At 37.4% G+C, this 27,057-nt stretch overlaps 1 protein-coding gene across 4 annotated transcripts in view; it reads right to left on the reverse strand.

The window, feature by feature from the left end:
* Positions 1-5,624: 5,624 nt before the first annotated feature.
* TGFBR1 (transforming growth factor beta receptor 1) overlaps positions 5,625-27,057 on the reverse strand; it is a 74,448-nt gene continuing 53,015 nt past the window's right edge. For all 4 annotated transcript variants that reach the window (XM_032635857.1, XM_032635858.1, XM_032635859.1 and 1 more), the window contains 5 exons: positions 26,328-26,495; positions 24,397-24,553; positions 14,469-14,593; positions 13,333-13,463; positions 5,625-9,903 (listed from right to left, as the gene is read on the reverse strand). In XM_032635857.1, the coding sequence (XP_032491748.1) occupies positions 9,778-9,903; positions 13,333-13,463; positions 14,469-14,593; positions 24,397-24,553; positions 26,328-26,495 (707 nt within the window). In that variant the 3' untranslated portion in view covers positions 5,625-9,777. The remainder of the gene's footprint in view (positions 9,904-13,332; positions 13,464-14,468; positions 14,594-24,396; positions 24,554-26,327; positions 26,496-27,057) is intronic.

The raw sequence follows: 27,057 nt of genomic DNA on the forward strand, positions 1-27,057 counted from the left end.
GAAGTCTTTACCTAACCCAAGGTCATGAAGATTTTCTCCCATTTTCTTCTAGTTGTACAGCCTTTGCTTTTATCTTTAGGTCTATAATAAGCTAAGGGTCTAAATAACTCTCTCTTCCTGTCTTTTTTTTTTTTTTTTTTTCCATATTGGTGTCCAGTAGTCCCAGCACCACTTATTGAAGACTGTTCTTTCTCACACTGAAATATCTTGGCACATACATCAAATCAATTTTTCGTATATGTAAGGGTTTATTTCTGGACTGTTAATCCTGTTCCATTGCTTTATCTGCCTATCCTGATGCCAACAAACACTGTCTTGATTATCACAGCTTTATAAGTTTGAAATTGGGTAGGGTAATTCCTCAGTTTTTAAAAAAAATAATTCTGGCCGTTTTAGATACTTTGTATTTCCATGCAAGTCTTAGGATCAGCTTGTCAATTTCTAAACAAACCAAAAAGCCTGCTGGAATATTGATAGGGATTGAGTTGAAGCTAGAGAACAGTTTGGGGAGAATTACCATTATAAGAGTACTGAATCTTTTAGTCCACAAATGTGGGACATTTCTCCATTTATTTAGATCTTTAATTTCTCTCAGCAACTTTTTTAAAAAAAATAAATTTATTTATTTTTGGCTCCATTGGGTCTTCATTGCTGTACGTGGGCTTTCTTTAGTTGTGGCGAGTGGGGGCTACTCTTTGTTGCCATGCACAGGCTTCTCATTGCAGTGGCTTCTCTTGTTGCAGAGCACAGGCTCTAGGCACGCAGGCTTCAGTAGTTGTGGCCCGCAGGCTCAGTAGTTGTGGCGCATAGGCTTAGTTGCTCTGCAGCATGTGGGATCTCCCCAGACCAGGGTTCAAACCCATGTCCCCTGCATTGGCAGGCAGATTCTTAACCACTGTGCCACCAGGGAAGCCCCTCTCAGAAACTTTTATAATTTTTCAATGAAATTTATTCTTGTATTCCTAATGCTATTGTGCATGGAAGTTTTTTAATTTTAAGAGGATTGCTCATTGCTAATAGAGAATTTCAATTGATTTTTATATATTGATCTTGTATCATACAACCTTGCAATATTTATCCTAGTAGCTTTTTTGTGGATTCCTTAGGATCATACAAGATCATGTCTTAGGATCATAAAAGATCATGTGAATAGTTTTACTTTTTCAAATTTGAATTTCTTTAATCTTTGGGAGGGGTTGGGGGGAGGGAGATCAGGAGCTGGATAGAACCTCCACTAGTGTTGCATAAAAATGAGTGGATATTTTTGCTTGCTCCTGATTTCAGAAGAAAAGCTCTCTTTTATCACTAAGTTTACTAGCTGTGGGATTTTCATAGATTGAAAAAATTCCTCACTTAGGTTGAGGAAGGTGCCTTACATTCCTAGTTTGGGTTTTTATCATGAATGGGTGTCAAATTCTGTCAAATGCTTTTTCCTGTGTCTAGTTGACTGTATGGGTTTTATCATTTTATTAATATGGTATACAACTTTTTGGATGTGAAATCAAGCTTGCAGCTCCAGGATATATCCTATCTGGTCCTTGTGTATAAACCTTTTTATTTGTTGCTGGATTCAGTTTGCTAATAGTGTGAAGGACTTTTGCATCTATCTTCATGGAATTTAAATACCTTTTCAAATATAGGTATTTAAAACTAAACTTCCCTCTCAGTACTGTTTTAGCTGCATACCGTAAATTTCAATATGCTGTTTTTTCATTCCATTAAAATTTTCTGACTTCCCTTGATTTCTTCAATACACAGGCATTTAGAAATGTGTTAAATTTCCACATATTTGAGGGTCTGCAAAATGTCTGTTGGTGACTTCTAACTTAATTTCAACATGGCTGAATACACTTTCTATGATTTCAGTCCTTTCAAATTCATTGAGACTTGTTTTATGGCATAGTATGTGCTCTTTCCTGGAGAATGTTCCATGTGGACTTGAGAAGAATGTGTGTCCTGCTGTGGTGGTTGGTCTACACGTCAGGACAAGTTGGGTGATGACATTCTCTTTTTTGCTTTTTGTCGAGTTCTATCAATTATTGAGAATGTGATATTAATCTCCAAATATCATTGCTGAATTGTCCATTTCTCCTTCAGTTCTGTCACTATTTTCTCCATGTATTTGTTTTTAGGTGCATATACATTAATAGCTGTTATATCTGAAACCAAGCAGGACCCTGCAGTCCCCTCCCAGGGACAGATCCCCGTGTTCCCCACGCCTTCTTTGTAGAAAAGTTTTAGCCTCCAAGGCCTTTCCCAAGTACCAAAGGGCAAATTTAATCAGAAGTGAGAAAATGCAAAAACAAAAGAAAACAGTCAAGCAAGACAAAATAATATATATATAAAACAAAGTCAAGGACCTTTAGTTCCTCCTCAAGGGCTACAGATAATATCCTGAGGCATATCCATGAATTGTTTTGCAGATAAAACCCCTACCAGCTAGAAGAAGTTAACTGCATTCTGACCACAAGCATGTAGACCCCAGACCATTGGGAACCAGAAAGTTGATGATTGAGAGTCCCAAAACATCACCCTGTTGCCTCACTACCAACCAGTCAGAATTATGCATGAACTCATCACTGACCCTATGGCCCCCTCCCTCACTTTGTCTTTAAAAACCCTTCCTTAAAGTCCACGGGGGAGTTCGAGTCTTTCGAGCACGAGCTGCCCGTTCTTGCTTGGCCCCACGCTGGGTGCCTTGCAATAAACACTACTTTCCTTCACCACAACCTGGTGTCACTAGATTGGCTTTACCGCATGCAGGAGAGCGAACCCAAGCTTGGTTGGGTAACATATCTCCCTCATATACTGACCCTTTATCATTTGAAATGTCTTCTATTTCTAGTAATTTGTTTCAAATCCCACTTTGTCTGACATTATCCGTTCTGGCTCCCTTATGGTTTCTGTTTGCATGGTATATATTTTTTTCCATACTTTTATACTATTTGTCTTTGAATCCAAAGTGTCTCTTGTAGACACCATATAGTTAAGTCTTGCTTTTTTATCCATTATGACAGTTTCTACCTTATGACTGGACTAAATACTTGAATCAAATTTAATGAAATCATTGGTATGGTTAGATTTATGGTTACCATTTTATTTTACTATGTTTTCTAAATGTCTCAAATGTTTTTGCACCTCCATCTTTCTATTGCTGCCTTCTTTTGTGTTAAATATTTTTTAGTGTGCCATTTTTTAAAAAAAAATATTTATTTGGCTGCGCCGGGTCTTTAGTTGCAGCACACGGGATCTTCGTTGTGGCATGTGGGATCTTTTGATTGCAGAATGTGGGATCTAGTTCTCTGACCAGGGATCGAACCTGGGCCCCCTGCATTGGGAGCATGTAGTCTTAACTGCTGGGCCACCAGGGAAGTCCCTAGTGTGCCATTTAGATTTGTTTTCTTCAACTGTATTTTGAGTGTTTTAGTGGTTGCTCTAGGGACTACAGTATGTATTTTAATTAACCAATATCTTCAGATTAATACTAATGTAATTCCAATAAAATAAAGAATCCCCCTTTGTTCCAGTATAGTTCCATTTCCTACCCACTCCTTTCTGCTACTATTGTAATGTACATTGCATCTATGTAATAAAACCAACAATACAGTATTATTATTTGTGTCATACAATAACATGCCATTTAAAGAGAAAATAGGTATTGTGGTAGGCACAAGTCTCCTCAAGATTCCCATCCTTTGTCTATTCAATCAAGGTTCTGCTGTGAAAGGATTTTACAAATGAAATTGAGGTTACTAAATAGGGAGATTGGGCCTTTCTGGATAATCTAGGCTAATGTAACCACATGATCCCTGAAAAGGCAAAGAAGAAAGTAGAAAATTCCATTGGAGAGAGATGTGGTGGAAAAGATAAGCAGAGCAAAGATGGAGAGAAGGGGAGATTAGAGAGATGAAGTGTGAGAAGGACTGGAACTGCTTTTGCTGTCCTTGAAGATAGCAGTGGGGACCAAGGAATGTAAGCACTTTCTAGAAGCAAAGAACAACCCCTGGCTGATAGTCCCCAAGGAAATGGGGATGTCAGTCCTACAACCACATGGAACTGAATTCTGCCAACAACCTGAATAAGCTTGGAAGTCAATTCATCCTGAGCCTCCAGAAAGGAATGTAGCACACCCAATGCATTGATTTTTTTTTTTTTTTTGGACTTCCGAAATATGCAGCAGAGAATCAACTGAGCCACATTATACCTGGACTTCAGAAATGTGACATCATCATAAGTAGGTGTTATTTTAAGTCAGTACATTTGTAGTAATTTGTTACAGCAGCAATACATTTATACATCTTTTATCTTTCCCATTTCCAGTACTTTTTATTTCATTCTGTGGATTCAAGTTACCACCTGGTATCATTTTCATTCTGAAGAATTTCTTTTAGTATTTCCTGTAAGGTAGATCTACAGAGACCAAATCATTTTAGTCTTACTTTGCCACTTTTTTTGGTTTTCATTTTTGAAAGCTGGTTTAGTTGTATCTAAATCCTGTAATTCTCAACAGTCTAGGGTCCCTTTCCCTTCTTTGAAATACTTAAGTTGCCAATATCCCTTTATAATTCTATTCTTTCATAATAGGAAAGAAAATAGTCATCTTAAGTTTCTTCTTTTTTCCATTTCTCTTCAGCTCACACTAAGAATCCTTTATTTCCACAATGATTTAATATTATTTAACTGAATATTTTCTAACTCGTAGAAGTCATACATGGCTGAGCCCTAGCTTTTGTAACATCAGATTTTCTACTCACTTTTTTGGGATAGCCCCACTGTTTTCTAAATCCTCAATTATGAAACAAAAAAAGCAGAGTTGCAGGCCATATATGTAAAATCACTTTCTCCAAATTATGAAACCCCAGGGGCAGAAGAGGTGATAAAGAGATAAAGCTAGTTCTGCTTTCTCTGAATCTATATAATGTTTTAAAAATAATCTTACTTTCTTCTAACTTCTAACAAAAGCTCTACATCCTAGTGATACGTCTTTATTATGAAGAAAAAAAAAAATCCCTAAATCCAGTCTCTGAATTGAAGTGACTAGTCTTTAATGCAAGAACAATCTCATCTGCAAAACCTCTCCCAGAGTCCATCGAGGGCTTGGGGATGACATCTCCCCTCTCTACCACTACTTCCTTAGTTCTTTTATCAGCCAAGTTCTCACTCCCAGGAGACTGTTCAAATCTACTTAAAAAAACAAAAAAAAACAGAACAAACAAAACTTATTTCTACAAATTATTTCTCACAAATCCTTAAATTAGGAAAAGAAGGAAAAATAAGGTAAAAGAAGATGAAAACACTCTAAACTTCCTTTGAAAATCATCAAAAAACTTTAACACCGCTTTAACACAAACTTAGCAAATCTGCTGAGCCAGAGGCAAAGCAGTTCATATGTAGACATGTCCCATCCTGTCCACTGACAGATCAATAACCTCCAAGCATGTGGAAAGAAGCCTCCACACACACAGATGCACCTGTGTGCACCTGTGGGGACTTCTCAAACATGTTCTGATACTGTAACCTGTACCAGGTAGTCATCCAAAGATTCTAGTCTCTATTTACAGTGACTGCATTTCATAACAGCATGGCTCACTCCAATATACACACTTTATTTTAAATTATGCCACTAGCACTTGGGAAAAAAAGTAATTTATTTGCATTGCTTCCATTTTTCTACTGTAGTGTTAGGACTTGACATAAGCATTATTCTTCTACTTCCTATTTACAGTTCATTCAGAATATTACTACAAATACAATATACAGTTTAAAAAAACTTATGGGGAACTGCAGTTTTTGTATTTTCTCTCCTCTTTAGAGGATTCTCAAAATCATCCAACTTAAATGAAAATTTATATGGACATTTTCTGTACACATCTTATAGGCCAGAGATTACAGTGATAAAGCCAAAAGGATTTTGCACAAATACAATAAAATATAGAAATCAAAGTATAGATGTTATTTGGGGTACAAATATAAACAATACAGTACCATTTGAGTAATTTAGCAACATAATAGTCATACTTTATAGAAATAAAACTGCAAACCTGGAGAATGCTCTGACAAATATTAAACATCATATATACAATGAGGTAAATGTACCTTGGTCTCTCAAGAGGTAATTTAAGTTTAAAGCAATTGACATTTTGAAGCATCTCCTTGACATATAAAGAAATACCAAACACCCCATTCCATTGGCACAACGTGAAAAAGGGATATCAAAACATGGTTCATGATATTCAATTCACAAAATTCATTTAAAAATGAAAACATTCACTGAAGTTCTTTTTAAGCTTTAAGAAACTGGTTGAATGTTATTAACCACATTTTTTAAAGTTTACAATTACAAATAAGACTGCATAATAGGGTTGAAAAGTTTAAATGTACTGACAATCCTCAGAATGTCCTAGAAGTCCAGCATTTCTAGAGAGAGGGCCCATGGGCATCCCAGCATTACAAAACACTCAAGAAGCTGTAGTACATGTCATGAGCTATTCTTTAGACTCTCAAAAACATCTGAATTGGCATTTTCTGCCAAGCTGTGACAGAACCAGTATTTGGACTCTCTACCATCTGGAGCCAGAACACTGCCATGGTCAAGAAACAGTTTACTTACAACCACTCTTTCAGTGCAGGCGTAAAAATAAACTCTTGATATGACATGTCTAATGGAATACTAATTTTGCTGTGCATTTTAATTAGCACTTTGCCATCTTGTTTTACAAAATATTCTGTATGTAACAGTTCTTTAATGTAGAGGAGGAAAAAAAAGGTAACCCATGCATGAGCTGCAAAATGGCCAAGTGACCAATGAAATTTTTTAAGAACTGAAATTTGGAATTTTTGATGACCATGGCACTGTATCCTGACTCGAGGCACTTCCTGAGCACTATCATTACAGCATAACTGGAGGCTCAGCTCTTTGGACCTTACCCTGTCCTATGCAAGATACAACTGGCTACTGCTTCATTGCCACAGCTACCACCTTGCTGCCATCCCACTCTGAGTCAGGGACCAGCAGGAAGGCAGTTTGGGAGAGAGAGAGCTGAGATACTAAGAAAGGACCAGGAATGTCTACACCCCACTAGGTCATACCCGACCCCCATCCCCGTTCCTCTGGGGACACTAACAAAGTGGACGTGGACAGATAATTTGCCTGAAGGTATATTTTAGCCAAGTTGAAACTTGGAAAGTGAGCATCTGAAGATAGGCAATATAAACAAAGGTTTGTGTTTTTAAATAATAAAATTCATTCTCAAATTTTTCTGCAGTTATAGCCACAGTAATCATGATCTATAAATCTTTTAAGTTACTTTCGTTTTCAATACTAGCCAATTGGGGTTATCAAACCATCATTAGCCAAAAAAATGGAATTAGCTAGAGTAACATGTAAACCCAATTTAGAACTAAATTCCAACTTTTAAAAAATTCCCTGATTCATCAAAAGTACATTTTATCCATTTAGGCAAGAACAGTAAAATTGTAACTTATTTTTTGACTTAATAAAGAATATCTTCAGCAAAAGTTGATTACCTTATATGAAAGTGAGAAATCATGTATCACAACTTTAAATCAGAGAAGAACTTTTGGTATGTTCTTAAAATTATATAAAAATAGCTTTAGTGATTAACATGCATTGGTCCCCTGGATTTCATAAAGCAGATCTGCTAGGCTTGTAAATGGCCAAAAAAAATTTTTTAAGTACCTGATCATAGAGCTAGAGATTATTAAACAGGAAATATAACACAATTATAAAAAACAAACCTCTCAAACTCACTCATTTGCTTTGATGAAATCATGGTAACTACAAAAACCCCTCAAATTTGGACTCAAAATATTAACCTCTAAACATATTTTCCTCATGACGTTTTTAAACACATAAAATTGACACTAAATTCCTATGTAATATGTCATTCATTCTGAAATTACTTTGGCTTTAAGACCAAATAGTCTTTCAGATTTGTTCTATGTATAAGAGATAAGACATTAGCAGAATGCAGCTCAGTCAGCATAAGTGGCCACTATCTCTTACCAAAATACTGTACAGGTTATTCTGACCCTTTCATCAGGAAACTGATAGCACTATAAGGTGAACGTCTTGCCTCACAGCTATGATAGGTTCCCCACCCCCACCCCCAGATTAAGATCACAGTGATAAAGAGGACTTTGAAAACTGTAAAAATCTTGCAGACTTTCTAACACTGGAAGTAAAACCAGTTATTATAAGCTAGTTTCAACTTAATGTGAGAAGACCATGACAAATTTGCTTTAAACATTTAATTTGACCAAAAACATCTATAAATGGAGAACCTCTCCTCAGAATATTCCTTAGCTACCACTTTCCCAAATATCAAGGGTGCACCGAATTCATTCCATAACCATGTGAATTAGGCATTTGCAGTATCTGCACAGAGAAGGAAAGACTGAATTAAAAGCTGCCTTCCTTAAAGTGTAGTGAGACCTCAAAACCACACTAACTCTAACCTTAGGTACAAAGACAGAAAATCCACAGAACGTTGACTCCTACACAACAAATGTGACTCTCTCACACACTGTTATCCACATTATTAACTACCTTTACCTTCCAAGAAAAAGGCCTATCATTTAACATTAACCATATTCTAATTTTAAACGTAGCTCATTTCTTAAAAAAATAACACTGTCTTTGATCAGATAAAGAAAAAAAATGGCTTACAGAATGCCACACAACTTTTCACAAGCAGCTAGACAAACTTTCCCTTTAGAAAAATTAGTCTGTATGCTACAGATTTTAAATTATTAAAGTACTATAAGCATCTAGAGTGCCACTTGATTTTTTTAAAGTATACTTAGACAACACAATTAAAATGCAAAAGCGTGATGTGAGAATATTCAAACATGACCATGATAACAATTTACCAATTAATGCCACTTCATTTCTTTAGTGGTTTAAGCACATTTTGGTAGGAAAAAGGCATTTTCAAAATGGAATACCAAATGACATACCAGAAAAACTCTTCCAAAAAACAAAACAGAAAAAGTCTGGGTTATCCAGGTAAATAAACTTTTGAATTAAAACACTACACGTTTTAACACACAGAGACAGACTTTAAGCAGTTCTACTCATTTCCATTAGAAAGACACAGAGGTGGCACTTACTGGTATAGTACAATCCCATTTTGAAGGCATGTAATGTTCTGAATATGTGAAAGAACAATAATAATATACAAAATACAATTGCATAAATTATGTTCCTCACTACTATATGAGGTCATTTTTAGACTCAAGATAAGAGTTTTATAAGTGTTAGTTTTAAGATCCTGAAAATTATAGAACAGTACATTCAAAGTCTGCATCAAGGAAACTCTTTAGTGGTTCAGAATCCTCTGAGAATGTACTAACCAGGAGTTAATCACTTTCTTTAAAAATAAGAAATGTTTCATATAACTCAGCAATTCAGCTCCTTTACCCTTAAATATGATCTTCAGCACAGCAGAGTTACCTAAAGTTAAGACCAGCAATCATTTAAAAAAACGTTTTGTGTTAATAAAAAATAAAGGTAGACCACACATTTTGTTAACTGTCCTGGGAAAGAATCGTTCATAGTGCACAGAAATGACCCCACATGGCTGTTTCCTGGGTCCAAAGAAATCCTGGGACGTTTTTAATTGACCTTATTACATTGTTGCAAAAGGAAGCAATATCCTTCTGTTCCCTCTCAGTGAGGTAGAACAACTGACCTCCCAAATTAAAACCCAGGAGCAGATCTGAAGAAAAAGTAGAGTTCAGGCAAAGCCGCAGAATTTACATTTTGATGCCTTCCTGCTGACTGAGCTGTGATAATGTTTTCTTAATCCGCAGAGCTGTAAGCCTAGCTGCTCCATTGGCATACCAACATTCTCTCATAATTTTAGCCATCACTCTCAAGGCCTACAAGAAAAGACAAGGAAGATCATTAACACATGCACCACTTTTCACTGATTTGGATAATAATCTTTACCTGTAAATTTTCTTTTTAAATAACATATATACAAGTATTTCTGTTTCAGCATTACTTGTAATAGCAAGTGAGTAGAAATGACCTAAATACCCATCAACAGGGTACTGGTGCCAGGACCTGGAAAGCAGATGGACAAGGGGTGATTTACTTTGCAGACTGAAAAGGCTGAATACTAAAGCAGAGTTGTTCAAGGCAAAGAAGGAACCTGACTCACCATGAAATGCCCTCCAGAAGTGAGGAATTAACTGCGTCAAGTACCCCTGGGGTGGAGTTCAGGCTAAATAGGATCAGCCAAAGGAGCTAGAACCCCAGATAGCTGCCCCCCTGCCCCCCGCCCAACCTCACACAGCTGGGTGACTGCCCCACCCCCACCCCAGCAGAAGTCGAGAGGTTCGCACCTGAGAGTAGAACTGAGATTTCTGTCTTGGGGAACATGGCCAAGTTCCACACTGACAACACACTGAACGCTAAGACCATAAACTTTCTTCCGAAAACACGGCCAGTGACTTTACATAATCCTCCAGGTAAGAGACTGGAAGAGTCTTTCGCCCAAGAGGAAAAGCCTGAAGAGACTGACATCAGTGGTTTCCCAAGGAAGCAACCCAGTTACATCACGCTCACATCACAGTTGATGATGATAAGCTCCATTCGTGTGCTTCCCATCAGCTTTCAGTGCCCCTTTTATACATGAAGAGTATGAGCTTGATCAAACATTTGAGGAAAGTAATATGAAATGCAGAAGTTGACACAAACAGAAAAAAGCACCTTGGAGAAAACAGAAGGTGTATAGAAAGAAGACAGTATCAACAATCTATCATTAATATCCTCAAAGAGATAAAGAAAACACTGATATTGGACTTATTGATAATTTTTTGGGTTTTGTTTGGTTTTAGAAAAACTTTACAGAACTAGAAGATAAACCTGAATAATAATAATAAAAAACTCAAAAGATAAAAGCTCATACATCTCCCAGAAAGTTGAGAAAAAAACCCCCAAAGAGATGGATAATAGAAGGGAAAAGATAAGAAAATTAGAATGCCTGTTCAGGACATCTACATTCATAACCAGAGTTGAACAAAAAGAACAGAGGAAAATGGAAAGGAACACATCAAGGAGATACTTGAGGAAAATTCCCTAGAAATGAACATTTGTTTCCAGATAAAAATGACCAAGGGCCCAGCCCATACATAAAATTCATCCAACAAACTGAGCGCCTATAGTCTACTAGATAACCATCCTGGGTGTTAGGGAACTAACAGCAGTGAACTAACAGACAAAATTTCTGCTCTCATAAAGCTGATATTCTAGAAGGCTAAAGCATATAATTAATAAATAAGCAAAATACATGGACTGTCAATGGTAAGTGCTAAGGAGAAACATCGTTTAGAGAAGGAGATAAAATATGCCAGGGAAGGAAGGTGCTATTTTAAATAGGTTGAGAGGTAATGTCTCACTGACAATGTAACATCTGAGCAGAGAGCTGAGAGAGGGGGAAAATGAGCAAACCAAGAAACAGGAAGATGTGGGATCCAGGAAGGGAGGATTCACCATAAAAGAGGCAAAGGGAATCACAGATGAAAGGTGAGGGATATCCCAAGATGAAAGCTGGCCTAGAGAACAACCAGTCCAGACTGGAAAAAGTCAGAGGGTTCTGAAGATACTTCTGTAGGTATCCTATCAGTTTCAAATTCTTGATGTGTTTCAGCTACTGAGAGATTTGTAAAACCCTAGAAAAGTGCAAGACTGAGTTAGTGATAAGTACATAGAAAACTAGCCAAATGGAGAAAAAAACAAAAATGCCAGTGATGGCATTAATTCAGCATGCTGTGACAGTAAGTGCAAATTGCATGTGCATTTTTTTTTTTTTTTTTTTTTTTTTTTTTTGCGGTATGCGGGCCTCTCACTGTTGTGGCCTCTCCCGTTGCGGAGTACAGGCTCCGGACGCGCAGGCCCAGCGGCCATGGCCCACGGGCCCAGCTGCTCCGTGGCACGTGGGATCTTCCTGGACCGGGGCACGAACCCGTGTCCCCTGCATCGGCAGGCGAACTCTCAACCACTGCGCCACCAGGGAAGCCCTGCATGTGCATTTTTAATGTTAACTGCTAACTCTCCTTCATGCTTAAAAAGCCATCTGTTTAATACTAATCTGCTCTAATCACTGAATGAGTGCATGAGTAATTCCAATTTGTAACTGCTTTGTAGTATCAAGATCAAATTTTTACAAGACAAGATCTAGCCCAATTCCATTCGTTAAAACATGCAGATTCTGTGAGCACACAATATATTTTATCTGGGCCTGGATACTTGATTTGGTTGGAGGTAGCCAAGGAACTCTCTTGATGTCAAAGGTGTCTACTAAGGCCTACATTATTTTTTTTTTTTTTTTTTTTTTTATGCGTTACGCGGGCCTCTCACTGTTGTGGCCTCTCCCGTTGCGGAGGACAGGCTCCGGACGCGCAGGCTCAGCGGCCATGGCTCACGGGCCCAGCCGCTCCGCGGCATGTGGGATCTTCCCAGACCGGGGCACGAACCCGTGTCCCCTGCATTGGCAGGCGGACTCTCAACCACTGCGCCACCAGGGAAGCCCTACATTATTTTAAGATGTAAAATCAACTACTTAAGTAACCAGCTTTTTATTCTTCCTAAACTACAAAACATCAAATCTGGAGGGAAATGCTTTGTTTCACCAATATTATAATAGTATTATAATAGTAACAGCAATTAAGGACAGATTAAATAAAATTTTTCTTATGAATTCTTTAAAGGTACAACTACAAAAATATTTCTACAACTTTTTGTAAGAGCTGGGATTGAAAAGCTCAGACACTGCTGGAAAGCACTTTCCCCAAATTCCTGGTGAATAGTCATATGGGCAGTGAGATGAATAAAATGTAAAATCATCTGAACCATCTTCAATAATCATCCAAATCCCTCATTTTACAAAAAGGCGTATTAAGGTCCAGAAAACAGAAGTGGTTTGCCCAAAGTCAGACTCTGAAATGGTAGCCAGGCTGATCTAGAATACAGGCCTCCTAATTCCATCCAGTACTCATCCAACTATTCTGGGCTGCCCTGATTGAAGGGAAACTTTAATTAAAAATGTAGGAGCCTTGTTTCATTGGCAGATCTAAACACTGTTCTGATACACTAATGGCCACTGAAAACGTTCCACAGCCCTTTCAATATACTTAAAATTGAACATGAAAAACAAATTATTCTACTTTTACTCACTGGTTTAACAGCCATGAAAAATAAAGGAATGGGGATTCTTAATGTCTGTTTTCCTTAAAGTAGCAAATTTCCACTTACTAACCAGAAGCAGTTTAGAGAACTGTGTAGTATCCAAAATAAATACTCACTTCACAGCTCTGCCATCTGTTTGGAATATTTGGCCTTAACTTCTGTTCACAAACAACTTTTCTCATTTCTTCAACTGATGGATCAGAAGGTACAAGATCATAATAAGGCAGCTGGTAATCTTCATGAATTCCTACATTGGTAGAGAAAAAAAATCTATTTTGAAGGATTTACTCAGATCATGTCAGAGCATTCTTTGACCAGACAGAAAAAGAACAGCTGAGAGTCCTGTTACAGTGTCCCATTACTAAATCAGGTAAATGGAACACAGCTTACAGACTGCAGTCTCTCATCCACATCTCCATCAACAACCCACCTCCCTGAGTCAGTACTGAGCCCACACCTTGAAACTAAGTATTGCCACGGGATCAGCAAAGACTATTTTAATGATGGTTAACTATGAGCTGTGATGACCAGATTGACATTTTCTCCCAGAACCCTAATGCGCAAGAAATGAAACCTTTTATTCTACAAGTGCACAGCCTCTCAGTTGGTACGGGGATACACACTATCACTAAGGTGTGAATCTTACAAGGCAAGCCTGAGGTGCAAGTCCCTTCCTCTACTTGTATCTGTCAATAACCTGTCCTATTTGCTACTCTACCCCTCACTGCCTCAAAACCCTGAGGCACTAGTCTGGTGAGCCTGGTCCTCAAGGATAAGAGACTATTTCTCAAGTAAACATTGAAAGTGCTCAGTCTAACACAAACTTACTTTAAAAAAGTAATGCAACGCAGTGTATATATTCTGTATATGTAATTTCCAGCTCTCAAGATTGAGAAAATAACCACAATCTCAGGGGGAAAAAATCAGTCTGACTCAGGTACATGCTAGAAATAGCTTCCTGGGTGGCCTCTCAAGTAGTCATCCATTCTAAATATCTATATTGCAACATAACAAGGGGTTGGTTTCTGTTGCTTCCCAAAATTCAAGTGGAAATAGAAAAAGATTACACTGGAATAAAGCTGTGTATTAGGATAAAACTATACACTAGGATAAAGCATGTCATGTCATTTATCTCTTTCATTTTTTCTGGCACTCTCAGTGATCACCGGGTAAACAATTTCATTCAATAAAAAAGGCAATTCTTGAACCACTTGTTCATGACAAAATGTTGGGGGAGAGGAGAGAGATTTACCACCAATGGAACATCGTCGAGCTATTTCCCAGAATACTAGTCCCATTGCATAGATGTCAGCACGTTTGAAGGATTCAAAGTGTTTCATATTTATGGAATCATCTAGAACTTCAGGGGCCATGTACCTAAAAAAGAAGTCAGCATTTTATTATGTAATAGTGACATTACTTTTAAACTGTTTCATAAACTTCCTTTTACTCCTGGGTGGGGAGGTGGGGGGAGGGTCAATATTAATTTTGACCTTTTCCCCCTTTCACTATGCTTCTGCATAGTGAAATTTTTTTAAATTTAAAAAATTTTTTTAATTTTTTAAAAATTAAAAAAAAATTTTTTAATTAAAATTTTTTTAAATTAAAAAAAAATTTTTTTAATTGAAGTATAGTTGATTTACAATATTGTGTTAATCACTTTGCTATACAGCAGAAATTCAGTTATGCATATATATATTCTTATTTAAATATTCTTTCCCATTATGGTTTATCATAGTATACTGCATATAGTTCTCTGTTCTATACAGTAGGACGTTGTTGTTTATCCATTCCACATATAATAGCTTACACCTGCTCACCCCCAACCTCCTGCTCCATCCTTCTCCCAACCTCCTCCCCCTTGGCAACCACAAGTCTGTTCTCTTTGTCCCTGAATGTTTCTGTTTCATAGATAGGATTATTTGTCATATTTTAGATTCCACATATAAGTGATATCATATGGTATTTGTCTTTCTGACTTGCTTCACTTAGTATGATAATCTCTAGTTGCATCCATGTTGCTGCAAATGGCATTATTTTGTTCTTTTTCATGTCTGAGCAGTATTCCATTGTATCTATATACCACATCTTCATTATCCATTCATCTGTGGATGGCCATTTAGGTTGTTTCCATGTTTTGGCTATTGTAAATAGTGCTGGTATGAACACAGGGGTGCATGTATCTTTTTGGATTACAGTTTTTTCTGGATATATGCCCAGCAGTGGGATTGCTGGATCATATGATAATTCTGTTTTCAGTTTTCTCCATACTGTTCTCCATAGTGGCTGTACCAACGTACATTATTCCCACCAACAGTGGAGGGTTCCGTTTTCTCCACATGCTCTCCAGCATTTTTTATTTGTAGTTTTTAATGATGGCCATTCTGACTGGTGTGAGGCAGTACCTCACTGTAGTTTTTATTTGCATTTCTCTAATAATTAGTGAAATTGAGCATCTTTTCATGTGCCTATTGGCCATTTGTATTTCTTCCCTGGAGAAATGCACATTTAGGTCTTCTGCCCATTTTTCCATTGGGTTGTTTTGTTGTTGAGTTGTATGAGCTGTTTGTATATTTTGGAAATTAAGCCCTTGTCAGTCGCATCATTTGCAAATATTTTCTCCCACTCTGTAGCTTGTCTTTTCATTTTTTTAATGGTTCCTTTCCTGTGCAACGGCTTGGAAGTTTGACTAGGTCCCATTTGTTTGTTTTTATTTCTACTGCCTAGGGAGACTGACCTAAGAAAACACTGGTGTGATTTATGTCAGAGAATGTTTCGTCTGTGATCTCTTCAAGGAGTTTTTGGTGTAATGTCATATGTTTAAGTCTTTAAGCCACTTTGAGTTTTATTTTTGTGTATGGTGAGAGGGTGTGTTCTAACTTTATCAATTTACATGCAGCTGTCCAACTTTTCCAACACCACTTGCTGAAGGAGAGTCTTTTTTCCATTGTATATTATTGTCTCCTTTGTCGAAGATTAATTGACTGTAGTGGTGTGGCTTTAACTCTGGGCTCTCTATTCTGTACCACTGATCCATATGTCTGTTTTTGTGCCAATACCATGCTGTTTTGATTACTGTAGCTTTGTAGTATTGTCTGAAGTCTGGGAGGGTTATGCTTCCTGCTTTGTTCTTTTTCTTCAGGATTGCTTTGACAATTCTGAGTCTTTTATGGTTCCATATAAATTTTAGGATTATTCTAGTTCTGTGAAAAACGTCATGAGTAATTTTGTAGGGATTGCATTAAATCTGTAGATTGCTTTGGGTAGTATGGCCATTTTAACAATATTCTTCCAATCCAAGTGCATGGAATATCTTTCCATTTCTTTGAATCATCTTCAGTTTCCTTTATTAATGTTTTAGAGTTCTCAAGTCTTTCACCTCCATGGGCAGGTTTATTCCTAAGCATTTTATTTTTTATTTTTTCGCGGTACGCAGGCCTCTCACTGTTGTGGCCTTTCTCGTTGTGGAGCACAGGCTCCAGATGCGCAGGCTCAGTGGCCATGGCTCACGGGCCTAGCCGCCCTGCGGCATGTGGGATCCTCCTGGACTGGGGCATGAACCCGTGTCCCTTGCATCGGCAGGCGGACTCTCAACCACTGCACCACCAGGGAAGCCCCTAAGTATTTTATTTTTGAGGGTGCAATTTTGAAAGTTTTTTGTTTTTAACATTCCCTTCCTGATGTTTTATTGTTAGTGTAAAGAAATGCAACCGGTTTCTGTATGTTAATCTTGTATCCTGCTACCTTGCTGAATTCACTTCAGTTCTAGTAATCGATGTGTGGAGTCTTCAGGGTTTTCTATATGTAGAATCATGTCATCTGCATATAATGACAACTTTACCTCTTCCCTTCCAATTTGGATATCTTTTATTTCTTTTTCTTGTCTGATTGCTGTGGCTAGGACTACCAATACCAGGTTGAATAGAAGAGGTGAGAGTGGACATCCTTGTCTTGTTCCGGATTTTAGTGGGAAGGCTTTCAGCTTTTCACCACTGAGTATTATATTGGCTGTGGGTTTGTCATAAATAGCTTTTGTTATGTTCCCTCTGTACCCACATTGGTAAGAGGTTTTTTTTTATCATGAATGGAATTTTGTCAAATGCTTTTTCTGAATCTATAGAGACAGTCATGCAGTTTTTGTCTTTTCTTTTGTTCATGTGGTGTATCACACTGATTTGTGAATGTTGAACCATGCTTGTGAACTTGCAATGAATCCCACTTGGTCATGGTGTATGATCTTTTTTGTGTGTTTTGGATTCAGTCTGCTAATATTTTGTTGAGAATTTTTGCATCTATATTCATCAATGATATTGGCCTGTAATTTTCTTTTTTGCTGGTGTATTTGTCTGGTTTTGGTATCAGGGTGATGGTGGCTTCATAGAATGTCTTTGGGAGTGTTCTCTCCTCTTCAATTTTTGGAAGAGTTAGAAGGATCAATGTAAGTTCTTCTTTGTATGGTAGAATTCACCTGTGGAGCCATTTGGTCCTGGACTTTTGTTTGTAGGGAGTTTTTAAATTACAGATTGTTTCACCTCTAATGATCAGTCTGTTCAAATTATCTATTTTTTTATTGGCATGTAACTGCTTGACAATGTTGTGTTAGTTTCTGCTCTACAACAAAGTGAATCAGCTGTATGTATCAATTTCTTTTTGATTCAGTTTTGGTGGGCTGTATGTTTCTAGAAACTTGTCCATTTCTTCTAGGTTGTCAAATTTGTTGGCATTTAATTGTTCACAGTATTCCCTTATGGTTTTTTGTATTTCTGCAGTATTAGTCGTTATGTCTGTCTCCTTTTTCATTTACTTTATTTGGATTCTCTCTTTTCTTCTTGGTGAGCCTGGCCAGAGGTTTGTCAATTTTGATTATCCTTTCAAAGAACCAGCTCTTGGTTGTATTGTTTTTTCTATTTTTTAAAAAAATCTCTATTTTATTTAAAATCTCTTATTTTTCCCTCTGATCTTTATTACTTCCTTCTGCTCTCAGGTTTTGTTTGTTCTCCTTTTTTCTAATTCTTTTAAGTAGTAGGTTAGGATGTTTGAGATTTTTCTTGTTTTTTGAGCAAGGTCTGTATTGCTATGAACTTCTAAGAACTGCTTTTGCTGCCATCCCATAGATTTTGTATGGTTGTGTTTTGTCATCTGTCTCAAGGTATTTTTAAAAATATTTATTTTATTTATTCATTTTATTTATTTTGGCTGTGCTGGGTCTTAGCTGTGGCACGCAGGATCTTTAGTTGTGGCATGCAGACTTAGTTGCGGCTTGCGGACTTCTTAGTTACAGCATGCAGACTTCTTAGTTGCAGCATGCATGTGGGATCTAGTTTCCTGGCCAGGGATCGAACCCAGACCCCCTGCATTGGGAGTGTGGAGCCTTACCCATTGGACTACCAGAGAAGTCCCTCAAGGTATTTTAAAATTTCCCCTCTGATTTCATCATTGACCCATTGGTTTTTTAGTAGCATGCTGTTGAGTCTCCATGTAATCTTTTTTTTTCTCTCATTTCTTTTCTGTGGTTGATTTCTAGTTTCATGCTGCTGTGGTCAGAAAAGATGTTTGAGATAATTTCTATACTCTTAAATTTGTTGAGGCTTGTTTTATGCCCTAGTAATGTGGTCAATCCTAGAGAATGTTCCATGTGCACTTGAAAAGAATGTTTTTTTTTTTTTTAATGTAATGTCCTGAAAATGTCAATTAAGCCTAACTGTTCTATTGTGTCATTTAGGATCCCTGTTGTCTTATTGATTTTCTGTCTAGAAGATATGTCCATTGATGTGAATGGGGTGTTAAAGTCTCCTACTATTATTGTATTCCCATCAGTTTCTCCCTTTATGTCTGTTAGTATTTGTTTTATGTATTTAGGTACTCCTATATTATTAGGTGCATATTATGTTGTCAAGTATAAAATCCTCTTCCTGTATCAATCCTTTTATCATTATATAGTGTCCTTCTCTTTCTTTACGGGCTTTGTTTGAAAGTCTATTTTGTCTGATATGAGTATCGCAACCTCCCCTTTCTTTTCATTTTCATTTGCATGAAATCTTTTTCCATCCCCTCACTTTCAATCTATGTGTGTCCTTTGCCCTAAAGTGGGTCTCTTGTAGGCAGCATATTGTAGGCTCTTGTTTTTTTCTATCAAATCTGCCACTCTTTTTTTCTATTTAAAAAAATTTATTTTATTCAAGTATTGTTGATTTACAATGTGTTAATTTCTACTGTACAGCAAAGTGATTCAGATATACATATATATATATATTTTTTTATATTCTTTTCCATTATGGTTTACCACAGGATATTGAGAGATCTATTTTTTTGAGAGAGAGTATATTTTTATTATTTTTTAATTTAATTTTTTATTTTATACTTGGGTATAGTTGATATACAATGTTGTGTTAGTTTCAGGTGTACAGCAAAGTTGTTCAGTTAATATATACACATATATCCATTCTTTTTCAGATTCTTTACCCATATAGGTTATCACAGAGTACTGAGTAGAGTTCCTTGTGCTACACAGCAGGTTCTTATTGATTATCTGTTTTATATATAGTATTGTGTATATGTTAATCCCAACCTCCTGATTTATCACTCCCCCCCACCTTTCCCCTTTGGTAACCATAAATTTGTTTTCTAAGTCTGTGAGTCTGTTTCTACTTTGTAAATAAGTTCATTTGTATCATTTTTTAAATTGCACATATAAGTGATATCATATGATATTTGTCTTTTTCTGTCTGACTTAGTATGATAATCTCTAGGTCCACCCATGTTGCTGCAAATGGCATTATTTCGTTCTTTTTAATGGCTAATGGTCCATTGTATGTGTGTGTGTATATGTATATATACATATGTGTGTGTGTGTGAATACACACATACACACACACCCCCCCCCCCACATCTTCTTTATCCATTCTTCTGTCAATGGACATTTAGACTGCTTCATGTCTTGGCTATTTAAATAGTGCTGCAATGAACATTGGGATGCATGTATCTTTTTGAATCATGGTTTTCTTGGATATATGCCCAGGAGTGAGATTGCTGGATCATATAGTAGTTCTTTTTGAGTTTTTTTAGGGAACCTCCATACTGTTCTCCATGGTGGTTGTACCAATTTACATTCCCACCAGCAGTTGTAGGAGGGTTCCCTTTTCTCCACATCCTCTCCAGGATTTATGGTTTGTAGATTTTTTTGATGATGGCTATCCTGACTGGTGTGAGGTGATACCTCATTGTAGTTTTGATTTGCTTTTCTCTAATAATTAGCTGAGCATCTTTTCATGTGCCTCTTGGCCATGTGTATGTCTTCTTTGGAGAAATATCAATTTAGGTCTTCCACCCATTTTTTGATTGGGTTGCTTTTTTTGATAGTGAGCCATATGAGCTGTTTGTAAATTTTAGAGACTAAGCCCTGTCCATTGCATAGTTTGCAAATATTTTCTCTCATTCTGTGGTTGTTTTTTCGTTTTGTTTATGGGTTCCTTTGCTGTGCAGAAGCTTACCACTCTGTGTCTTTTGATTGGCGCATTTAGTCCATTGGCATTTAAGTAGCTATTGATAGATATGTTATTCATTGCCATTTTGACCTTGTTTTCCTGTTGATTTTATATTTCTTCTTTGTCCTTTTCTATTATTTTTCCTTTTGTGATTTGATGATTTTCTCTTGTATTACACTTACGTTCTCTTCTTTTTTGTTTCTGTCAATCTACTGTATGTTTTTGATTTGTGTTTACTCTTTCTGAAATATGTTAACCCCGTCCTATATCTACTTGCCTTAGACTGGTAGTCATACAGGCTCAAACACATCTAGGAAATGAAAAAAAAAAAAAAATCTACATTTTCTTACCCTCCTTCCCCACATTTTATGAGTTTGATGTCCTCTTTTACATCTTCATGTTCATCCTTTTGCTGTTCATTGTGGTTACCATCACTTTCACAGAATTTTTTTTTTTTTAATCTGTGTGTGTACTGGCTTATTTAGGTAATTTGCTTTCCAACTGTGATTTTCTCTTCCCTATAGACTGTTACTCCTTTTCTATTTAGAGAAGACCTTTCAATATTCCCTTTAGGATAGCTTTAGTACTGCTGTATTCTTTTAGTTTTTTGCTTGTCTGAGAAATTCTTTCTCTCTCCTTCTATTCTCAATGATAATCTTGCTGGGTAGAGTATCCTAGGTTGCAGATTTTTCCCTTTCAGGACTTTGAATATATCTTGCTACTTCCTTCTGGCCTGCAACATTTCTGTAGAGAAATCAGCTGATAACTTTATGGGGGATCCCTTGTAATTAACTCTTTGTTTTTCTCTTGCTGCCTTTAGAATCCTCTCTTTTTGCCATTTTTATTATAATAGGTCGTCGTGTAGATCTGTTTGGGTTCACCCTGTTTGGGACCCTCTGTGCTTCCTGTACCTGGATATCTGTTTCCTTCCTTAGGTTTGGGAAGTTTTCAGTCATAATTTCTTCAAATACATTTTCGATCCCCTTTTCTCTTTCTTCCCCTTCTGGAATCCCTATTATGCCTAGATTGGCATGCTTTATATTATCCCATAGGTCTCTTTTTTTCATTTGTCTGTCTGCCATCCTGATTGGGTGATTTCCATATTCTATCTTCCAGTTCACTTACTCGTTCTTCTCAATTATTTATGCTGCTATTCATTGCCTTTAGTTTTTATCTCAACAAGTGAGTTTTCTTCTAATTTTTCTTGGTTCCTCTTTATGGTTTCTAGTTCCTTTTTATAGTACTCTGCATTTCTGTTGATAGCCTTTCTTAATTCCTTCAGTATTTCCACTATTTCCTTTTTGAAATCAGTGTCCCCTAGACTGAAGAGGTCTGTTTCATTGTTTGTTCTTTCAGGGGAATTCTAATGGTCTTTTAACTGGGAGTGGTTCCTCTGCTTCTTCACTTTACTTGTATTTCTCTTATTCTGTGAGTTAGGAGAAACAGTTATTGATGGTGATCTTGGAAGACTGTTTATATGTGGGGGTGTCCCTGTGTACCTTGTGTGGGTTTAATACTTTTGGTGCAAGGGCTGTTTTTAGTATGGATGCCTGTCACCTCTTTCCTCAGCATGTGCTGGCAGTTATCCCCTTGAAAGAGGGTGTGCAGATGTGGCGGCGGATGCCTGGTCCTGGGGTTGGTGGTGGTGGCAGCTCACGTGTGCCCCCAGAGCACATGAGGGGAGCAGAGGCAGCTCACGATCGATTGCTCCTGGAGCCTGGGGTGGGGTATGTATTGTGACTGCTTCAGGAGTTTGTGTAGGCTGTGTCCTGCTGCCTGAGAGCTCATGCCAGGAAAAAGGCTGTAATGGCAGGTCCCAACCCTCCCCTCATGCACTGCCCACACAATGGCACCTGGCCTCTAAGGCAGCCCAGGCTTCTTCTGTGTATAACCTCAGGTGCAGTCAGTTGCACCAGCCTCCAGCCCCTTCAGACTGTTTCTACACAGCCCACCCCTGTCCTCTCCCTGGGTCTGATCTCTGAAGCTCAAGCTTCCACACATAACTGAGATCATATTAGACTCAAGAAAAATATTAAATATCCCAATTGGTTTGCAAACTAATGATGTCAACCAAATCCCATGAAAAGCTGAAACAGCAATTTTATGCTATCTGCCTTATGATCTAAGTTTCCAATGACCCACAAGTAATAACTGACTATCCTAGGTGTCCTAATGTACACCACCTACTTGGCTATGTACTATGTACCATATTTTAATCTAGAAGTCTTCTCACTAATACAGGATAAAAGGAAAGACAAAGACATACTCCAGGGAACAAAATAAAAGATAAAAATGAATGCCAGTTCTCCTATTGATACCACCTTGCACAGTTCTGAGGCTTCAAAAGTCCTAGGACTCACAAAAACCTGCAGCAACCACTGCCTGGAACACTGAGTCAAGAGATCTGAGAGTCCCTGTTGAATCCGTAAGTCACAAATACAAGTGAGATAGAATATTGGCTCTATTCAAGTCCAAGGTAGCAGTTTAAAGATATGTGGTGGCAAATGCTGTGTGATACACAGAGCAAAGCCTTTTGGGTCAGAGAGGCCCAGGTTTAAATCTCGGCTCTTCAGCTTACCATCCATGAGGTTGGTTGGCCACATTACTTAACCTCCACAAGGCGGTTTCCTCATCTCTGAATTGAGGGTAGTGATACCTACCTAATTAGGTCCTTTGAGTACTCATAGACTCAACATATATTTTTTTTTTTTTTTTTTTTTTTTTTAATGTTGGGGTTAGGAGTTTATTAATTTATTTAATTTATTTTTTTGCTGTGTTGGGTCTTCGTTCCTGTGCGAAGGCTTTCTCAAGTTGTGGCAAGTGGGGGCCACTCTTCATCACGGTGCGCGGGCCTCTCACCATCACGGCCTCTCTTGTTGCGGAGCACAGGCTCCAGACGCGCAGGCTCAGTAGTTGTGGCTCACGGGCCTAGTTGCTCCGCGGCATGTGGGATCTTCCCAGACCAAGGCTCGAACCCGTGTCCCCTGCATTAGCAGGCCGACTCTCAACCACTGCGCCACCCGGGAAGCCCAACATATATTTATTGAGGACTTACTATGTATTAGGCACAAATGGATGCTGGGAATACAAGGCTGCTCTCAAGCAGCTTATGATCCAATGGAATATACAGACAAATAAATGCACAGTTATAATGTGCTAAGTGCCTCAATGGTCCAAGTTCAGCATGCAGTGAGGGCCCCTGCCAAGGACATCTAACAGTCCAGAAAAGGATTTCTATGAGCAAGGAAGACTAAGTACAAGCTAGGGAAATAAAAGCAGAAAGTATGCTCTAGGATACAGCACATGGGAAAGTTTGAAGAGAGAAAGGCATGTTTTCAGGAGATAAAAATTCTGAAAACAGTTGGGCTAACTACAGCACAACATTTGAAGAGAACAATAAATGATACACATAAAAGACCCATTAAAATGATTGGCACATAGTGGGTACCCCATAAACATTAGCTACTATTATGATAACTAATGGTAATATTTTCTGGAAAGGCCACCTTTCATCAGCAGTTACCTTTTTAAGTCAGGTAACCTTGGTTTCAGAGCAGGCAAGACCATGAGATCTTCTACCTGTGAGCAATCTAATAAAGTACAAGGTCGAGTTTCAGAAAAGATATGTATCTAGAAATGAGAAGGAAAAGAAGTCAATTTCAGAACATATTAATCACTGTGTAGCCATAAGTATACCTTTTTGTTCCCACTCTGTGGTTTGGAGCAATGTCAATTGTATCTGTGGCCGAATCATGTCTTACTGCCAGTCCCAAGTCTGCAATACAGCAAGTTCCATTCTTCTTTACCAAGATATTCTTTGATTTCAAATCCCTATGAGCAATGGCTGGTTTTCCTAAAGAAAGAAAAAAATTAAACATGGTTGCTTAAAGGGTAATACCAATCACAAATCTCACCTTTAGGTTCAAAAGCTTCTCCTCCCATACCAGTGTCGAAGCATTTCAACCCCCATCACCACAATACCTAGGCCATTACTAAACCACTTTAAGGGAATCATTACACAAAAAGTTGCTGAAATTACATTTCTTCAAAGAAAATGGATGATGCTCAAAAAATATCAGTCTAATACACAAAGACTGGGGGTTAAAGATACTAGTTTGTTGATACCCTATGAATTTTTTACAGGAATCCTAGTCACTGATATTCGAATTCAAGAACCAAGAATCTCAATCACTTCCTTTGTCTATCAACTGGAATATACTCACTAAATGTATAATACCTTAATACCACTAGAAAAAGTTGTACTATGCAGGGACTATGTATTTTAATCTATTTATTTAGTCTTCTCACTAAAATGAAAAAAAAAATATTAAAAATAATTTAAAAATAATTAAAATTATTTAAAAATAATTAAAAAGTAATAATTATAGTGTGGAAAACTTGGAACCCTCAGAGACTGCTGATGGAAATGTAAAATAGTACAGGCACTTGGGAAAAAAAAGTCTGGCAGTTTCACAAATCTTTAGAGTAACTATATGATCCAGTAATTCCACTCCCAGGTATATATCCAAGAGAACTGGAAACATGTCCACACAAAAACCTGTACAACAATGTTCACAGCAGCATTATTCATAACAGCCCAAAGTGGAAACAACCCATATGTCCATCACTGATGAATGGATACCCAAAATGTGGTATATCCATACAATGAAATATTACTCAGCCATAAAAAAGAATGAATTGCTGATAAATGCTGCAGCATGGGTGAACCTTGAAAATACACTAAGAGAAAGAAGCCAGTCACAAAAGATCACATATTGTATGATTCCTTTTGTATGCTATGTCCAATCTATAGAGATGGAAAGTATATTAGAGGTTGCCTAAGGCTAAAGAGTTTGGGGGGAAATGGGGAATGACTGCTAAGAACTACAGGGTTCTTTTAAGATGATGAAAATGTTCTAAAACTGATTGTGGTGATAGCTGTACAACTCTGTGAATATACTAAAAACCACTGAATTGTATACCAAATGGGTAAATAACTCAATAAAGCTATTATAATCAACAATAATAAAATTTACAAAGATGGGGCTGGCTGAGATAGTAAAACAGCATGTGTGTTGTAAAGTTGGGAGTGGGGGAGCCATCAGGTAGCAAGTGGATAATCATTAGAGCAGAGAATATATTGGCATCTGATATCTTATATGGCACAAAAAGCAAAGCATAAAAATTTCATAAACTTAGTATTCAATTTTTCAACTGTAAAACTGTCTCATGCAGTCTCCTTATCCTAGGGTCAAATATAATTATTAGATAGCCAAATAACATTTATGGAGCGTGTTGATGTTTACAAAGCTTTTTCACATTTCATATGGTACTGCACATAAACTAAATTCCAAAATCAAGAGCCTCAAAAATCACAAGAAAGACTAAACGCTACTACTTTTAAGAACTTACAAAAATATCAGTATTGTTACAATGACTGGAGAATCTCTGAACAAATTCCCAGATTCATAACTCCACCTTAGATTTTCAACAGAAAGGTAAAATATTCTCATCTAAAAACTCATTTTAAATATCTCCAATTAAGCTGACTTCTTGCAAAAATTTTCTGAACAGATATTAGATCCATGGGAATTTAAAGCTTAAATAACAGGATTGCTTTGAGTTACCTTGGGTACCAACTATCTCCATGTGAAGATGGGCAAGTCCACTTGCTGTGGACAGAGCGAGTTTTATCATTCCTTCCACAGTAACTGTGTATCTGTTCAAGTAATCAAAAAGGGATCCATGCTCATGATAATCTGACACCAACCAGAGCTGAGTCCATGTACCATTGTCTGCCAAGTAGAATAACAATATTTCAGACGGGCTATAGAACATTTATGATTTATTCAAAAGTTATCATTTTTTACTCTCAATCCTGAATCACACAATTGCAATATGTTGGTACCTCAAATTTGTATATATTTCTTTCATATTTTCTTGTATTTCAGTTTTCTTATACTTTCATGTATGTATCCTTTAGATCCTTAAAGTAAGCCCCTTAATCTTGAGATAAGGCAAGGATAACTAATCCCATTCAAGAGAGGGAATCATAGTTAAAAAATGGTGATGTTGAGTCCACACAGATGGTAGCAGGGCTGGGATAATGCTTCGAGGAATGCCTGGTTCAAGTTAGGTGCCTAGTTCAGGTTAGGTGCTCAACGATTGTTTCTGGAACGGGGGAGGGAAACAAGGGAGGAGGGAGGGAAGAAGATGAGAAGTACCTGGAACCTAGTGTGGCTATAGTGGGAATGGAATATTATTGGAAACTGAAAGGGAGCTTAAATGAGAACTGCAAGCTTTAATGACAAACAGACTGTGTGTACCGTTCACAAAGAAGCCAGAAAAGATTACAAT

The sequence above is a fragment of the Phocoena sinus genome, chromosome 6 (genome assembly GCF_008692025.1).
Source record: "Phocoena sinus isolate mPhoSin1 chromosome 6, mPhoSin1.pri, whole genome shotgun sequence".
Classification (NCBI taxonomy): domain Eukaryota; kingdom Metazoa; phylum Chordata; class Mammalia; order Artiodactyla; family Phocoenidae; genus Phocoena; species Phocoena sinus.